The sequence below is a fragment of the Nestor notabilis genome, unplaced genomic scaffold (genome assembly GCF_000696875.1).
Source record: "Nestor notabilis isolate BGI_N333 unplaced genomic scaffold, ASM69687v1 scaffold5872, whole genome shotgun sequence".
Classification (NCBI taxonomy): domain Eukaryota; kingdom Metazoa; phylum Chordata; class Aves; order Psittaciformes; family Psittacidae; genus Nestor; species Nestor notabilis.
The window spans coordinates 12,934-28,409 of record NW_009917869.1 but is presented as its reverse complement, the minus strand read 5'-3'; the positions used below and the strand labels follow the sequence as shown (position 1 = coordinate 28,409).

General features: G+C 40.8%; 1 protein-coding gene across 1 annotated transcript in view; it reads right to left on the bottom strand.

Moving 5' to 3' along the window:
• Positions 1-2,962, bottom strand: part of ARHGEF28 (Rho guanine nucleotide exchange factor (GEF) 28) — a gene marked incomplete at both ends in the record, with an annotated part of 93,409 nt that extends 90,447 nt beyond the window's left edge. The window contains 2 exons of the mRNA XM_010009442.1: positions 629-922; positions 2,815-2,962. Of these exons, the coding sequence (XP_010007744.1) occupies positions 629-922; positions 2,815-2,962 (442 nt within the window). The remainder of the gene's footprint in view (positions 1-628; positions 923-2,814) is intronic.
• Between the last annotated feature and the right edge of the window lie 12,514 nt (positions 2,963-15,476).

Genomic DNA, 15,476 nt, shown 5'->3' with positions numbered 1-15,476 from the left:
AACCAGGAAAATTTCACCCGATTTTGTTACAAAATTTTCAACAGCATGGCCTAATGTAAAGTTTCATGTATATTTCCATCCCACTTCCTCTACAATAAAATAAAAGCCACAAAGCTTGCTTAATGATATTCTCCCCAAAGAACGATTATAGTCATAAAGCATAAATACTGACAGAACCATGCTAAAAATTTTGTTAACTCTGTACATCACAATGCCTACAGTAACACATTCTTCTGTTTTATGACCATCTCCTTTTTGTCTGTGCAATCAAAATATCTCACTTGGTTGGAAACATGGCAGCAATACTTCACTGCTACAGTTCTTGCTTTTTTTAAACAGACAGGTCTTTAATCTTGAAAAGGCAAAGTCTATAAATAAAGAACTGCATTCACATAGACTGAAGGCACAAAAAGCTTCTGGGAAGACTGAGTTACAATAACCATTATTAGCCTCTTTAAACCTCTGGGCACAAACCAAATCTCTGACTGCCCCTCTCGAACCATTTTTCATCTTAACCACAAAACAAAACACAGGGGTTGAGAACCTGGGATAAAATAGTGAGACACCCTGCTCTGAACTGTGAACGAAACCACTGTTAAAAGCTTTCCAACTGAAAATAAAACCTTACCACCTTCTGAGCAGCTTCCGAGGATGTTCCAGGTCGATGGCAAGTCTTCATAAGCAACAGCCATCATTAAATCGTTATCCAGGGACTGCAGATCTTTTTTCCTTAGCCCAAATTTATCCAGCAACAGCTCATGACTAGCAGCAGTGACACATTCTGCGTGATCAACCAGAAAGCGAGACAACTTGCAAGACAGATTCTCCCTGTAACTGACGGGACAGCTGCCAAGGACCACAGGTGAGTATCCCCTTGTGTACATTAACACAGAGACAGCAACTGCTTCTTGGCATCCATGGCCTGTAATTATAATGCAATTATTCACTAACAATACCTATGTTCAGAAAATGCCTTAGTTTTATCTCATTCCCTCCTGCCTCTAGGAGCTGTGACTACTTACCCATCATTATGTTATTCTTTCCTCTAATTACATCTATTTGTTGTAGGGCATCCACCAACCATTTCTGGTGATGAACTTGGACTCGACTAGACTGTGAACTGCCAGTCCTCCCAATTATACTGACATACTTAAATCAAGGACCAGGCTTTCTAGGTGAAAGTTCTTTAACAACAGTGGAAAGAAGAGGTAACCATATCAGTATAAAATCCTGATCAGGAACCATGTCAGTATAAAATCAAAACCCTGATGGTTCTTGGATAAGAATTAAGAAAAATTAGATACTCATGAAAAGAGTGGCAGAGCGGCCTGCAACACAGACTCTGAGTAATATATATATTTAATGCCGATTTTTTACCTACTTGGTGTCTCCATGTAGGCCAAAACCTAGAAGCTTTTAACTAATGCATGATTCATGCTTTTGGCAGGCTTGATAAAATGCTGTATCAACTCTCAGACTTATAGTTGTGACCCTCGAAGTCCAAAGGAAGCACCTTGTGCCACCTAAGTGCCTTGTGCCATCTTGTGCACCTTTGCCATCTAAGTGATGGTGGATATCATGCATCTGAGAGATGCAAGCTGTACCTCTCACAGGAGAGCTGATCCTGACATACTGTGGGTGCAAATCTAAATTTCAAAAAATATCCCTGAATGACTACAAGTATATATGCAATCTAGTAACTGAAGAAGGAAGCACGTACTTACCACATCTGCAGCTGTTTTTAAAGTGCTCTGTGTTCCCTTATGTTTAATTTGGCCACTATGAAACAACACTAACATCAGCAGGGCTGTATTTTAACCTCACACTTTATTTTCATCTGTTAATGGCGTCTACTGGGACGAGGCAGAGGATTAAGTGTTGCTTGCAGCCTCCTGTTTTTATTCCTAGCTCAGAAGCAATCATTTAACAGTGTCATTTCAGGCCTCTTAAAAAAAAACAAACCAAAAACCCACAAAACTTTGCTATCCTGGAATAAGCCTAGCATTCAATTTTCTCCAGTTGTAATCCATGACAATCATTTATCATTCACAGGATCAAAGGAGCCACTATGTAACAGCAGCAAACTCCCTTTTTATACTCAGCAGTTATTTCTGTCTCTAAATCAGGTTTAGAAAACAGGAAAAAATAACAAGCAGATCCTATTGCATAGGTACATCATGTCTATAGCCGCCTACTCATACAAATGAAAAGGTCACAAAGCACACAATAAAGGTGACAAACAGGGTTTATGTTACATCCATGAGCGAGACAACACCAAGGCAGAGGGCCAGCTGGGAGGCAACACAAATACCCCACCTGCGGAAAGGCACCGCTGGAACTGTTTCACGGACACCTCTGTGCTGTTTACAGCTCAAGCTGAGCTCCAAGCACCACATGTCTCCACCACAAGGGCCTTGGAAGCCAGGCTGGCTGCTGCACCCAGGGAAGGCTCAGACAAAAACATTACTTTTACAGGTGTTAGGATGCCTGGAGGCAAACAGTTGTGGAATAGAATTAATTCACACTGAAAATTATGCCATCCCCGAAGATTGCGCTTTAATGAACACCCAACTGTGCAAGCCCAGTAACACTGTCTACACCTGATACTGTGCTGGTGTGCATTGCTACGAAAGGCAGGAATACCTATAGTCAGCCAAACTCAGCCTGGATCCTTAAAGGCCATCATTCAATTCCTGTATTTCCTCCATTACAGAGCCATAAAACGGAGTTGTATCAAATTGTCAAGTTGTGCCTAGCTCTGAAATGGGGGTAGGGCATAGCAAAAAGAGGAAGAATGTGAACAGGAACACTAACCTGGAACAATAGACCGAAGAGCGTTGTCACTAACTCGCTCTGCAAACATTACATGCCTCTTCAGGGATCCATCGTAAACAAAGTAAAACTCAGCATCCTCTGGGAGGTAAATGTCTTTGTCAAATTTTGCATGTATAGTCACCTGTCCCTGAAAAATGAAAGGGCTTTCAGAAACACAGAGTAAATTTCTCATCTCCAAACTTACCAATATATCTCAGATGTAAATTTATTATAACCTCTTCTACAATACTATACAGAGGCTGTGATCCAAATCACAAATCCGCAGTTTTCTACTTCCACTTAGAAAGTAATACTACTTTCATGCTGCATAAGCAAAGGTGATTTAAAAAAAAACAAAAACAAAAACAACAAAAAACAACCTTTTATAGAATGTCTTTCAACTAATTCTTTTCATCCTGACTCACACAAATATAACTAGCTTTTTATTTGAAATACATCAGAATAAGTGAGTCAGTGAACCCACTGTGTTAAAAAAAAGAAATCAAAAGTGCTTGAAATTATCTTAGAATCAATTTTACAAAACAAAAGCTCTGATTTAATTCTACAACTGACTACACTGGTTTCACAGAATACTAGTTACCAGGTATCTGCCTGTGGGTTTCTTTACAGTAAATATACAGCAACCAGCCAAGAAAAATCTGTCATACAATAGCTTCACAAAGGAACAGGAAAGGGATCTCAGAAGCAACAAACAATAACAAATGTCTGACGTCTGAAAGACGACATTTAGATGAAGTTGCATTTTCTTGGAAAGGAGGACAGTGTGCTCCACCGTGCTCCAAACAGCTGCCGCAGTTGTTCTAAGACAGAACTGCCCCAACATCTGGCAGAAATGGAGTTTTCTGGAAAACACACTAAAGAAGATTCAGCCATTCACGCGTCCAAGCAATGCCTGCCTTGCCTCAGTTCAAAACAGTTACCACAGCACTGACTCCACCAGCTCCATAAACAAGTCTGGTAAAAACCAAAGCACAACTCAGTAGCACAGAAATTTCTGTTGTTGAAAACTGCAGTTATGCCCCTGACCACCCTGAAAAGCATTCGGCTACTTCCCTGTTCATTATATGGCAAACATACATTTTACTGCAGTGAGAGTCTTGCTGCCCCCTACACATAGCATCTTCGCCTTCATTCCCCAAGGACATCTTTCTGGGCACTTGTAACAATGCAGATCCTGCATTTGTTTTCCTCTTAAATACAGGCAGGTCTTTTGAACTATGGGTAAACAGGCAAAGGCTAGTTTCAGGCACAAAATCTTCCTTAAATAGGTTTGTTCCTGTAAGGACAGATGTAAACAACATTAGGAGTCCAGTATCAAGAGTAAACATGCCTGACTTCCCCAGAAACAGATAATGCACCTCTTTTTAGCAGCCTAAAGTTTTATTATAACTGCCAAGTGTTTTCTCCTATTTCTCTTTGGGATTTGCATTGTTATATCCCGAATATTTAAATTTTTTTAATCTTTCTATATTAGTTGTGAATAGCCGTTTCCATCTGTTCCGTACAAATATGGATGGCTATTTGGGGGAAATCAGAACAGGGTAAGACTCTGAAGACATTCCACAGTCTGCTCTCATGGGTGCCTAACTGACAACAGCGAGGTACACAGAAATGCAGCAGAATTTCTTCCACACAGGCACTTGTGGCCACAACTCCCAAACCACCTCTATATCCTCTGGACCCCTAAGACTGAGGGGACTACACAGTCCAACAACTTTTGTGTTTTCTATGCACTAACTATGTGAAGCAAGGGAGAATTTTTATAGTAATATTTATGATTTCTTAAGCCTAACTTTAGGGGGAGATGGGAAAATCAAGCTCAAATTGTATACCGCTCCTTTTTTTTAAATGTTAACTTAGAATCAGTAAGGACAGAGGAACGTCTTGAACTGATCAGACTGCATAACATACAGGCATGAGGGAGAATTTCTTAACTCCTTGACTTACAATGGGTTAAGGAAAAAAGAGGGGAAAAAGACAGAGTGGAAAGCTCATGTAACATAAGATAAAAGAAAAGCTTTTCATAATCCACTCCTTTCAACCTTCCAAAAGAAGAAATTTGGTAATTTAACCAAAGATTGTACAGAACGAAGCTAGCTTGTACGTGGCCAAGCAATTAAGCGATTCATTTTGAAAATCCCATGTGATCCAAAAAGAGGGTTAAACCCTGTATTACTAGAAAGGAGTCAAAGATAACAGAGAAAGTAACTTTCACACTACAAAAAATCTACACCTTTTTTTATGCTGTATGGTTACCACACCTGGCATCAGAAAAGGTTATTTCTCAAAGGTCAAGCTCCTGTCATCATTTCCATTCTATTTTCAGATGTCCTCATTTCATGTTGCTCAATTCCATCATCTTCATCCTTGCTGTCACTACTAAAACATGCATCAGTTTGCTGTTCAGTCCACCACAAATGCCTTCTGCTCTACTATCATTTTTCTTCCCACCTACTCCTCTCCAAAATACCCTTAGTGCAGTTATGTCATCTTCCCTTCTCATCTCCTGAAAATCTTTCACAATTGCAGCCTACTACTGCTGGAGTTCACCCCTACATTCATCACTTGCTGTCCCTCCACTACTTTGCACAACACTTGCCTTGCGCAGCCATGCCCTGTGGCAGCCACCCTGCTGCCTGCCCTCTCACAGGACAGCTCTTTTTCCATAACACATCAGCCCTTCTGTCTCCCTTCATCTTCTCCTCTGAGCTACAGCCTTCACCCTGGCTTCAGATCTACACATGGCAGAACCTATCTTCGCCTGTGTTTAAGCATTTCTTCCTTCAACACAGTCTTCCTTTAGTGCTGAATTACATCTCTTTAATGCCAGTTCTGAATGTAAAGTGATACTTCCAACAAAAGCATTCGAGATCCATATGCTGCTAAGGAAATGCAGTCACAGGACAGAAGGAAGAACCTCATACGATGTGCGATCAATCCTTCCCTACATGAGCAAAATCTTCTTTTAGATTTCTATGAAGTTTTTGTACAGTTAATATAATTATTAGATAAGTTGCGTATGTAGCATACATATAACCTACATCCTTATATATACATATGCAGTAATTAAAACAAAGATCCTGTAATGCAGCTAAACAGTATCACAAACAGATGTGACTGATGGGGAGAGATGCACCCACAATCCATTTGCTGGCAAAATACATTTATTTGGCAGATAAGTCTTTCCCAGTGTTAAAATCACTTGCACTTCCCTCCATTACATATGTGAAAACAAAAATACCACTGAACTCTGAGGATGCTTTTATTGCTGCCACAAGAGGCGTGTCTGTGTACATCTATGCACACATCAAGGGTGCTTTCCTATCCTTTTTCACAGCTGTGAAACAAGGTGCAGTAATACAGCACTGTACTCAGCACGCTGTTAAAGCTTCCTCTGTGTGAAGCCAACTTTGTTACCAGAACTATTTAACTATTTTTTTTTCTTCAAAGAAAGATCACCTGCAGTCCATTCTAGAAAACTCACAGGTAGAAAAATACTTGGAGAAAGTGATGGATGCTGTGAACTTCCTCCAGACTCTGCAGCTGGAAAAGGCAAAAGGATTCATCCAGCTTCCAAGCCAGACCAAAATGCAGCCTTCCAGGGTGAAGAAGGAGGAAGAGGAAATGAGGAAAAGGTCTGCCAGCTTATTTAATTCTTTGCACTCTGTTTTTGGATGTATGACCTTGCCTTTAGCTGCATTTAGATGCAGGTCACTCAGGGGCATTGACTTCACCATGCTAAGCAGCTCTGCACACAGGCAATATGCTGGTTTATTGAGAGCTGCCAGTCTTACTAGTAATGACTGTACATGTTCTCCACAACTTTGCTCAACACATTGAAGAGCTTTGGGCCAGAAATTTCTCCCAAGAATGATACACCCTAGCATTTGTCACATGAAGGTCTTGGGAAGAGACTGATGCAGAGGACTTTATTATAAGGAAAAAAAACCCAAAGCAAAACCCACCACTTAGGGTGTCCTAGGCCATATAAGAACAGCCTGGAAAGAATAATATACAAAGTGTTGAAAAAATATATATATTGTAAATAAAACAAAATTTCAGTGCCACAACTACTTTGGTCAAACACTGGAACAAGCTTCCTAAAGAGGTAGTTGATGCCCTAAGCCTGTCAGTGTTTAAGAGGCATTTGGACAATGCCCTTAATAACATGCTTTAACTTTTGGTCAGCCCTGAATTGGTCATGCAGTTGGGCTAGATGATCGTTCTAAGTCTCTTCCAACTGAAATAGTGTAGTCTATTCTATTTTGGATTATTATGTTCTGTAGCAATTGGTAAAACTCAGAAATGTGAAACAGAGCTTCAGAAACATGTACGAACTTGATCTCTATCTGCTTCTTTGTGCATGCGAAATAGGCTCACCTACGCAGCAACCTAGAAGCTATACATTAGCCCTTTAAGAGAAGGGATTGTTTTACTAGCTCAGATCTGAGGGATAATTTATATGTTTCCGTTATATCCAGTCCCTGCAGAGGCATTTATTTCCTGGCTCCCTCAGGCAAGCCCAGCCCAGCCCAGGGAGCAGGTTGTAGCAGGAACTACCCAAACAGATCTTTCCTCTGCAGACAAATGAACTCAGACAGCAACAAAAGTAGGAGTGAGTCCAGCTCCATCCTCCTCCTCCTCTCCTAGCAAGGCACACAGGAAGGACGTAAAGGGGCTGGATCTTGCTATGAGACTCTGTAATGTATTCCTCCACCAAAACAATTCCTCTCTGATTCAGAGGGCTTTTCCCAGGGCTTTTTGGGAGGTACTACCTCTTTGTAACAATACTTCTTGGCAGAGCCTGAGTGCTCTCAATCAAAACATATATCCATTAGATTATTACAACAATTAAAAACTGTAGGTAAACAGTAAACACATTTTCTGGAGTTCCATGAGAAATTCATACTCATGGAAAGCATTTGTTCAGTATCACTCCTGTGATATCTGGGAAAACCACTTCTCCTCTGCTTGCCACCCCATTCGGCAACGCCCAACCAAAACACCTTCTCAAGCCTGCAAAAGAACTGTGACACTGACATACCATTAAAGCATGAAGAGACTAAAATTACAGTTATCAACATTTAAAAGTAGGTAATTAACCACTCATTCATGTATCAATACCAAAAAGCAAAACCAATGGAAATATAATATGATATGCAAACTATCCGAAACAGAGACATTGTGCTCCTACAGAGCCATGCTTGTTCTGAGCTCATTCCAGACCCTGAAGCTGGAAACACATCCCAACTGGCATATTTCTTCTGCTTTTCTAAATATGGAACCAATTTAGGCTTCACACTTATCCTCTAGGAACAAAAACCCAAACTAGGTAAGTCACACAGGTGCCTCATCTTTGGAAAACCAGCCAAGTTTTCAGGCAAGTGGCCTGAAAACAACATGGCCCCAGAGGACTTTACTGCACCAGATTCCTGACAATCCACTAGTTGGTAGGTGTCTTTGACACCATTTTCGCAAGTTTACTATTCAGCAACAGTTCAACCTTTCTCCCACTCTTTCTTCTCTCTAACAAGCTTTTATATATCCTTACAAACTTGGAAAAATGGGACAAGGAGTTACAGGTTTATTACTGTAAATGTGAGCCCCGTGGTATTGCTAACAGTAATTGGGCTTCTTTCCTTTAGGTAAGCTGCCAGTAGCCACTACAATTTAACATAAATATTTCATCACTGTTCAAAAAGATCAACTTCAGAAAATCTTTGTATTTGAAGGTAAATAGTTTAAATATATTTTACTTGTGCTTAGATAAGAATAGTGGCAAGTGTTTTCCTTGAGCAGCCATACAGTTTTAAATACCTTTGCTGCAACTTACGAACAACTGCAACTATGAACAATCCTACACAAAAGATGCTAAAAAAGCAGTAGGGAAATTGTAAATAAACACAAAACAACCATACTCGTATTATTAATAACAAGGATGAAGTTATACACATGCCTAATGTTGAGCATATTTTTGTAACATACACCAGACAGTTCTTGTCAACAGCAGTAAACATTGTCATGGACTTGTTTAAGAAAGCATGTGCCCTATTTGAATGAAATGCAATGGAATTAAAGGCAAAACACACAACGAAACAGCAATTATAGCCAGGAAAGGAAAGGAGTAACAAACTGAAAAAACAAAATAGGAGATAAAAGCAAAACATTTCTCTATAAGCATTAACTAACTGTATAGCTAATAACTTATTAAAAAAAAGGGGTTTTTTTCTCAATTGAATGATTTAAGAGAAGAAGCAACTGAATATAATTAATTTCTTTTCTATCCACAGTAACAGAAAAAGCATAATTCCACATACAGGTGAGGTATGTGATGAGATGGACATACTTAGTATTACACATTGCCCAAAAGCCTACACTTAGATTTTTATGAAAAATAAATATGCACATACGGCTGCTTTGAGAAGAACCAGTCCTCTGCTGACTTACACTGCAAAACTCCACCAGCACCCCGAGAACATCACTCATTGTCACCAGGTTAAACACCACCCTTCAGCCTCCACGCCTGTGCACATGACAGTGCCTGCACACAGGAAACATGCCATGGCAGATACTCCAAATAGCATCAGCTTTACGTGACGAGTATTTGTAGGTACTTCCTCAGTGTGAGGCACATTGTGAGAAATACAGAGGAAGTATTTGCAGACACCTCTCGGCACAAGTAAGAACCATCTGCCCTGCATTCACTTAAAACAAGACAGCACAAGGGAAGCCAAACAACATAGCAGCTGAGGCAGCTCTCTGAAAAAAGGGTTCGATGACACTTGCATCCCAGAATATAATCTGAAGGATGCTTCTAGCAAGGTTCCTCTTTTGATATGAAATATCAGCAAATTCATCACTTTGGTTTAGATGCAGTGTCTTTTCAAAGGAAAAGTAAGTGTTGGTAGAAGCTATTACTACCTTTTTGTCTGCTAAGTAGCCCAAATAAACTGGGAAAAAAGCATTCTGTTACATCCAAACAAATGACAGAAGTACACTCAAGGCAAGAAAGAACGAGAAGGATGGAAGAGATCCTAAGGAGTCAACTAGCTGACCCCCATGCCCCACAGCAGAATCAACACTGCCAAGTTATTCCTCAAAGAGGTTTTGTCCACCTTGTTCTGAAAGCACCCCTCACTCAATTACCTAACACACAGCACTGGGAACTTCTTCCCAGCCAAAGAATTCTCTGCCTGGCCTCTCCCACCTTCCACAGCTGGTACATACTTCGGGGTTTTTTAGGGCTTAACAAGTCTTTGGCCCTGATCATACAATAGTTGGGTGAGATGAATGGACAGCAATGTGCCAGAGAAGGCCGCACTAAGTAATTCACCGCAGCCTCCATTTTCTGTACAGCTGCTTCCATGCACAAGCTGAGCTCTAACCTGTTAATGACTTCCCAGCTGGATTACTTTTTTATTTGTTTTAGAGAGGAGGAGAGATATGGGCTGTATTTCATCTTGTTGGGTTCTATAGGAGATCAGCCTGAAACCTTGTAGGTTTGCAGTTAAGCGCATTGTAATACTCCTCCCTCGGTGACAAACTGAAGTACATTGGACTTTCTGAAATGGCTTTACCAAAAGCTACACTTTCTAGCTCCTCATAAGCCTCAACACAAGCTCACTCTCTCCATAGACACAAGTAGAAGAACAAATTTCTTGTTGAGAACTGCAAGATTTGGACTCAGAAAAAGAATAAGAATCCAATAGAAGTTAAAAAAAAAAAAAAAGAAAAAGAAAAAGCAGGTATCTAAAATACTGCTTATTTACTGCAAAACAACATACAATTCCTCTAAGAAGAAACCCAGTAACAGGCAATGACATACATATGTCTGCACGTCTATGCTGCTCTGCACTGCTAAGTTGACGCTAATGTTACTCACTTTAAAAAGAAACATGTATTAGATGTATTGATGCACTTCATTCACTGCACATGCAGTACACCTAGATGCAGGTCCCAGGTCCTTATATTCTATAGCACCACCTTATCACAAAACAACGTACCCTCCTCAGTCCCGTTTCTTCTGTTGAACCCCCTCACTTGGCCCTCTGCTTTTTTTTTTTTTAGCTTCTGTCAGCCTCTTCATCCCAGCTGCAAAGCACCATCCCTGAAGAGATGCCAAGCACAAACACAGCAGGAGCTTACGGTCGCCAAGGTTGCAAGGGAAGCCTGGCAAAATCTTAGGCCACAAACAGGCAGTCAAAAAAAGCATAATGCTGTGAGGCACGTGTAATTTAGTTTTCATGCGGCACTGCTGTACTGGTATACAGGGTGATGGCGGGGCAAAAGAACCACCAGGGTGCTGTAGGCATTAATTTATAATGGAAAATCAAAAGGCACATAAACATAGTATATTGAATAATCAGCCATTTCAGAAAGGTATTCTACTGCCAAGTGCAGAACCACAGACCCTTTATATGATCCCCAGTAGGTGGCTTCCACAACTCAGCCAAGAGCAAGAAACTGCCCAGTGACTCTGCAGATCATAAAGATTAACAGAATTACAGCATCCACTAACTTCTTCCTCAGCACAGGCTGGCAGCACTGATCTCTCATTAAATGTACAGCTGGCAGCAAGACCATTTACACATCACTACAAGTAACATCCAGCAGCACTAACCTGACCCACGCCAGATCTGGGCTCTCAATTCGGTTTTTGTTATATTAGTGAGAGCACATGATCAGAAGCTTATGCCAGCTCTGTGCTTTTTATGCCTGCTGAAGGAAAAAAGACAGTACCTGATCTGGCTGCTGCTGCAGAATTAATCTACAAATGTTTTTAAACAATCTGAACCTGAGATCAAGTTTATAGCAGATCAGTACTTTGCACCACATGGCCACTATTTTATTTAACTTGCCACAAGTGTTTTTAAACCTGTGTTGAGTGTACCATCAAACTGTGACCATGGGTAAGGTGGAGAAACATTTTCAGTCTCCCATACACCAAAGTAACCAGTATTTGTGAAGAATCTCCTAATTCTGGAACTGCTAGATAAAAATAAAAAAAGCATGACACCCGTATCAGAAAAAAAAAAGGAGGGGGAGGGGCAGTAAAAGGGAAGAATAAAATAAAAATAAAAAAATCTTTGCAGGTATTACACAGTGCCAAAACATGCATTATCATTCTTGCTGGTCTGACATTAAAAATAGGATTCAGTGTTTTGCTGTCAACAGCAACACAATTAATGTTTGTGCACAAAATCATAGAGAGGAATTAAGAAGCTTGGGAATGAGCTGTTCACATGCACAGGTCAGATAATTTCTTTAGTAAGGCATATTAATAGAAAATATGCATCCATTCCAACATGTAACTGTTAATTAAAAAAAAAAAGAGTAACCTCTTTCAGTTGACTTGATTTACAGTATGTAAATCAGGTAACATTCTATTCTCATGTTCTGTGTGACATCAGGGCTCTACTGTTGCAGACACTACACAAACACATGTAAGCACAAAGTCCCTGCTGAGAAAAATCCCAATCTAAGGACTGAACAAGGAAACAAAAAAATAGGGGAAAATAATACACCATGGGAGCAAAAAATGATCCAACTGCTGATGGACATGCTTTGAAGTACCCATTCTTCTTCTTTGTATCCTTTAAAATAGATCTCATTCCTTCACATTTATTTCCTCAGTCTCATTCTGGCAGCCTGCGCACACTGTTCCGTGTGCCCCCGTGCAAGCCACCCACAATGGACCTGACCAGGCTCCCACAAGGGTCAACAACAAAACACTCATGACTCCAGCCAGCACTGAATCAGGCCAGAAAGCACAGCTCCATGCACTAGCAAATGCATGCTGGAAACCCAACACACATTTATATTTTAAACCACATTTCTCTTTTGTGTTTTGAAATCAGTAACCAAGACAGTGGTTTCAGCCTGGCTGAACACACCGACTGGTCTGCAATATGGCCAACCGTACCTCAACACCAAAGAACATGAAAGCATAGGATGGGCAAGACAGGCTAAAAACTGGCTCCTTCCACAAAGTGCTGGCCAGCAAGACTGACAACACAGCAAGTGCAAAAGATCCAAACACTGCATCCCACCACGGAAAACTCTATCCCTTTCCACCCCTCTTCCCACCTCAACTCTTCTTCTCAGCTCTTCAGCATGGAGGAACTGGGAAGGCACACAGCTTCGAAAGGTAGATGATCACCGGCTCTCTTTGAGATCAATATGTAAATCCCACTGCCTCTTCCTACGCATATCATGCAAATGCATGCTGAAATCATGTATCAGTTTGAACTTCAGTCATTTAGGAAAAAAAAAAAATAATATCGTTGAATTATTTCTGTTAATTCTTTTTCCCAGTTCTCATGCACATGAAAACCATGCATTTGTGAAGAAGGTAAGATGCTCATTTGTCCCTCCAGCTCTAACTAGGCACGCAAATTAACATACTTCAGAAAGGAAATTTGGAATTTCTTCCTGCCAAACAAGATGATTCACAACTTTTTAACTGTCTCGCCAAGGGTTTTTAGAGTCCCTCTACCTCTGGACTGTTTTCTAGCAGATGTGCTTAAATTATTCCTGGATATGCTGCTAGAGTACAAATAAATCCTTGTTTATTTAATCACCTGTTGCATGAGCCCCAGTGCAGAATTGAAAATTTCAGAAGCATTCAGGATTATGTGAATTTCAGAGTGTGTTTTACCATTGCCTTCCGCTGAAGCAACATCAGCCAACACAGAGCACTTTGGAAAACTCTCATCTTTGAGGTAAAAACAGCCCAGGCAACTAGAAGTTGCTAACAGAGTACCAAATTAACCCAATCACTGGATACGCATTAGAATCCTCTTTTTAAATTGAACTTTCTACCACCCTTTGCCTTATGATCTTTTCAATAGGACTTTTAATCCTGAGCGGAAACTTCTGTCTTTTAATTTCCTCTGCTGCAGCACAGCCATGCATATCCTGGAACGTGCTGGGAAATAGTTTATGCAAATGTCCATTAAGAAACTCCAATTATTTTTCCCCTTCCATGCCACTGCTCTTGAGTGCACAGGTGGTACAACAGTACCAGGACTAATTCAACAGGGGAACATGAAAGCCAGCAATGGGGCAACTCAGGAAAGCCCTTGCAGCTGGCTGGACAGAGCTCCCTTGCTTCATTCCTTGGCCAGTGCCTACTAGCTTATGTCTTTTCTTGTTGAGTAATAAAATGAGCTTATTTTTCATCTAAATTATGTTTAGATTAATTCTATTACACCATGTTTCTCACCTACAGAAATGCAGGTAGTTAAACTATCCATCACTGCAGCAGGCTTTGACTTCAAGAACCTTAAAATCAGTCCAGGAATTTGTTGTTTTTGTCTCACCCCTTGGGTATTAAATACATCCGTTATTTCACTTTCTCCACTCGGTTCCTTACTCAGGTACCTTCTTCAGCCAAGGTACCTGTAAATAAGCAGTCGTGTTTTCAACTGGGTCCTAGAGAATTATGCCAGCTCATCCTTGAGGAATCACAAGACTGCAGATTAAGAGAAGATGCTAACGACCCTGGCTGAAGCCCCAGTGTTTGACCAAAAGCTCCTGGAGGGAGGATATATCCTTTGAAAAAGTAACAAAAGATCAAAAGAACTTCAAAAATGTTCCTTAATGACATAAGGAAATAATCCAGCATGGATGCAAAGTATAATTAACTGAGGTTGTAATACAAACATACTTTTGTAGGGATAAGTTACAGGCATATTACACGTGATAAAAAAGCCTGCCAGACTCTGGTGCACACCAGCATTTAATTCCCAGTTTCCATTCCTACTTTATCTTTAGAGAGTCAGACTCTTGGGCCTGCAGCTACTGTGGAGGCAGCAGGGAAGTACACTGTCATCTCAACTTGCTCTGAGCGAGTTCACCTGAAAGGCCAGCCACAGCATGAAGCTGACCTCACTCCTCCTCCTCTCCTGCTCCAGAGGCTGAGCTCCAGCCGTGCAATGGTGAAAGGAAATGGTGTGAATGGGGCCCAGGTTTGCACCTGCATATTCATATGAACTAGCATATGACTTCAGGACACACTGCCTCAAATGCTCCAAACCCTCACGGAAATAGCCCTTGGCCTAGGTTCCACTTCACTGCAGGACAAGGGGATGAACAGCAAGACACGGTTCCTCTGGCTCCAACTTATTCTTGGAGGGGAAATGGCCATGAATGCAGACTTGATGCACCTCCCTCTCTCTGTCACCACCTAATGCAGCTGCACACCTTTCTTTGGAACTGTAAATGAGATGGGATGCACCTCTCCTGATGGGATGTGCCATGAGCAAGCTGCATGAGAAGTAGCTAACTTATCACCACCAAGTAGACCACTTACCATCAAAAAAGCAAACTACCTCACACAAAAATGTTCTTCATACAGACATCTTTAATTTCTAAACAGCATACAGAGGAAGGATGCTGCCCCAACCCAACATCCTAGGATAGGATCTGAGTAATCTGGAGTGTACTACACCTTTCTTACATTTTAGCCATGTTACTGCACTTACACCACCTCAGCCCTTCTTTGAAAATGAAGTTAAACATCTAACTACAAAAGAGCATTGAAGAACAGTGCGCTACAGAGGTCACCAGGCACTGACATTATTACAGTGATGGAAAACATAAGCTCCTAAAACAGAGAACATTAAGCTGATACCACATCC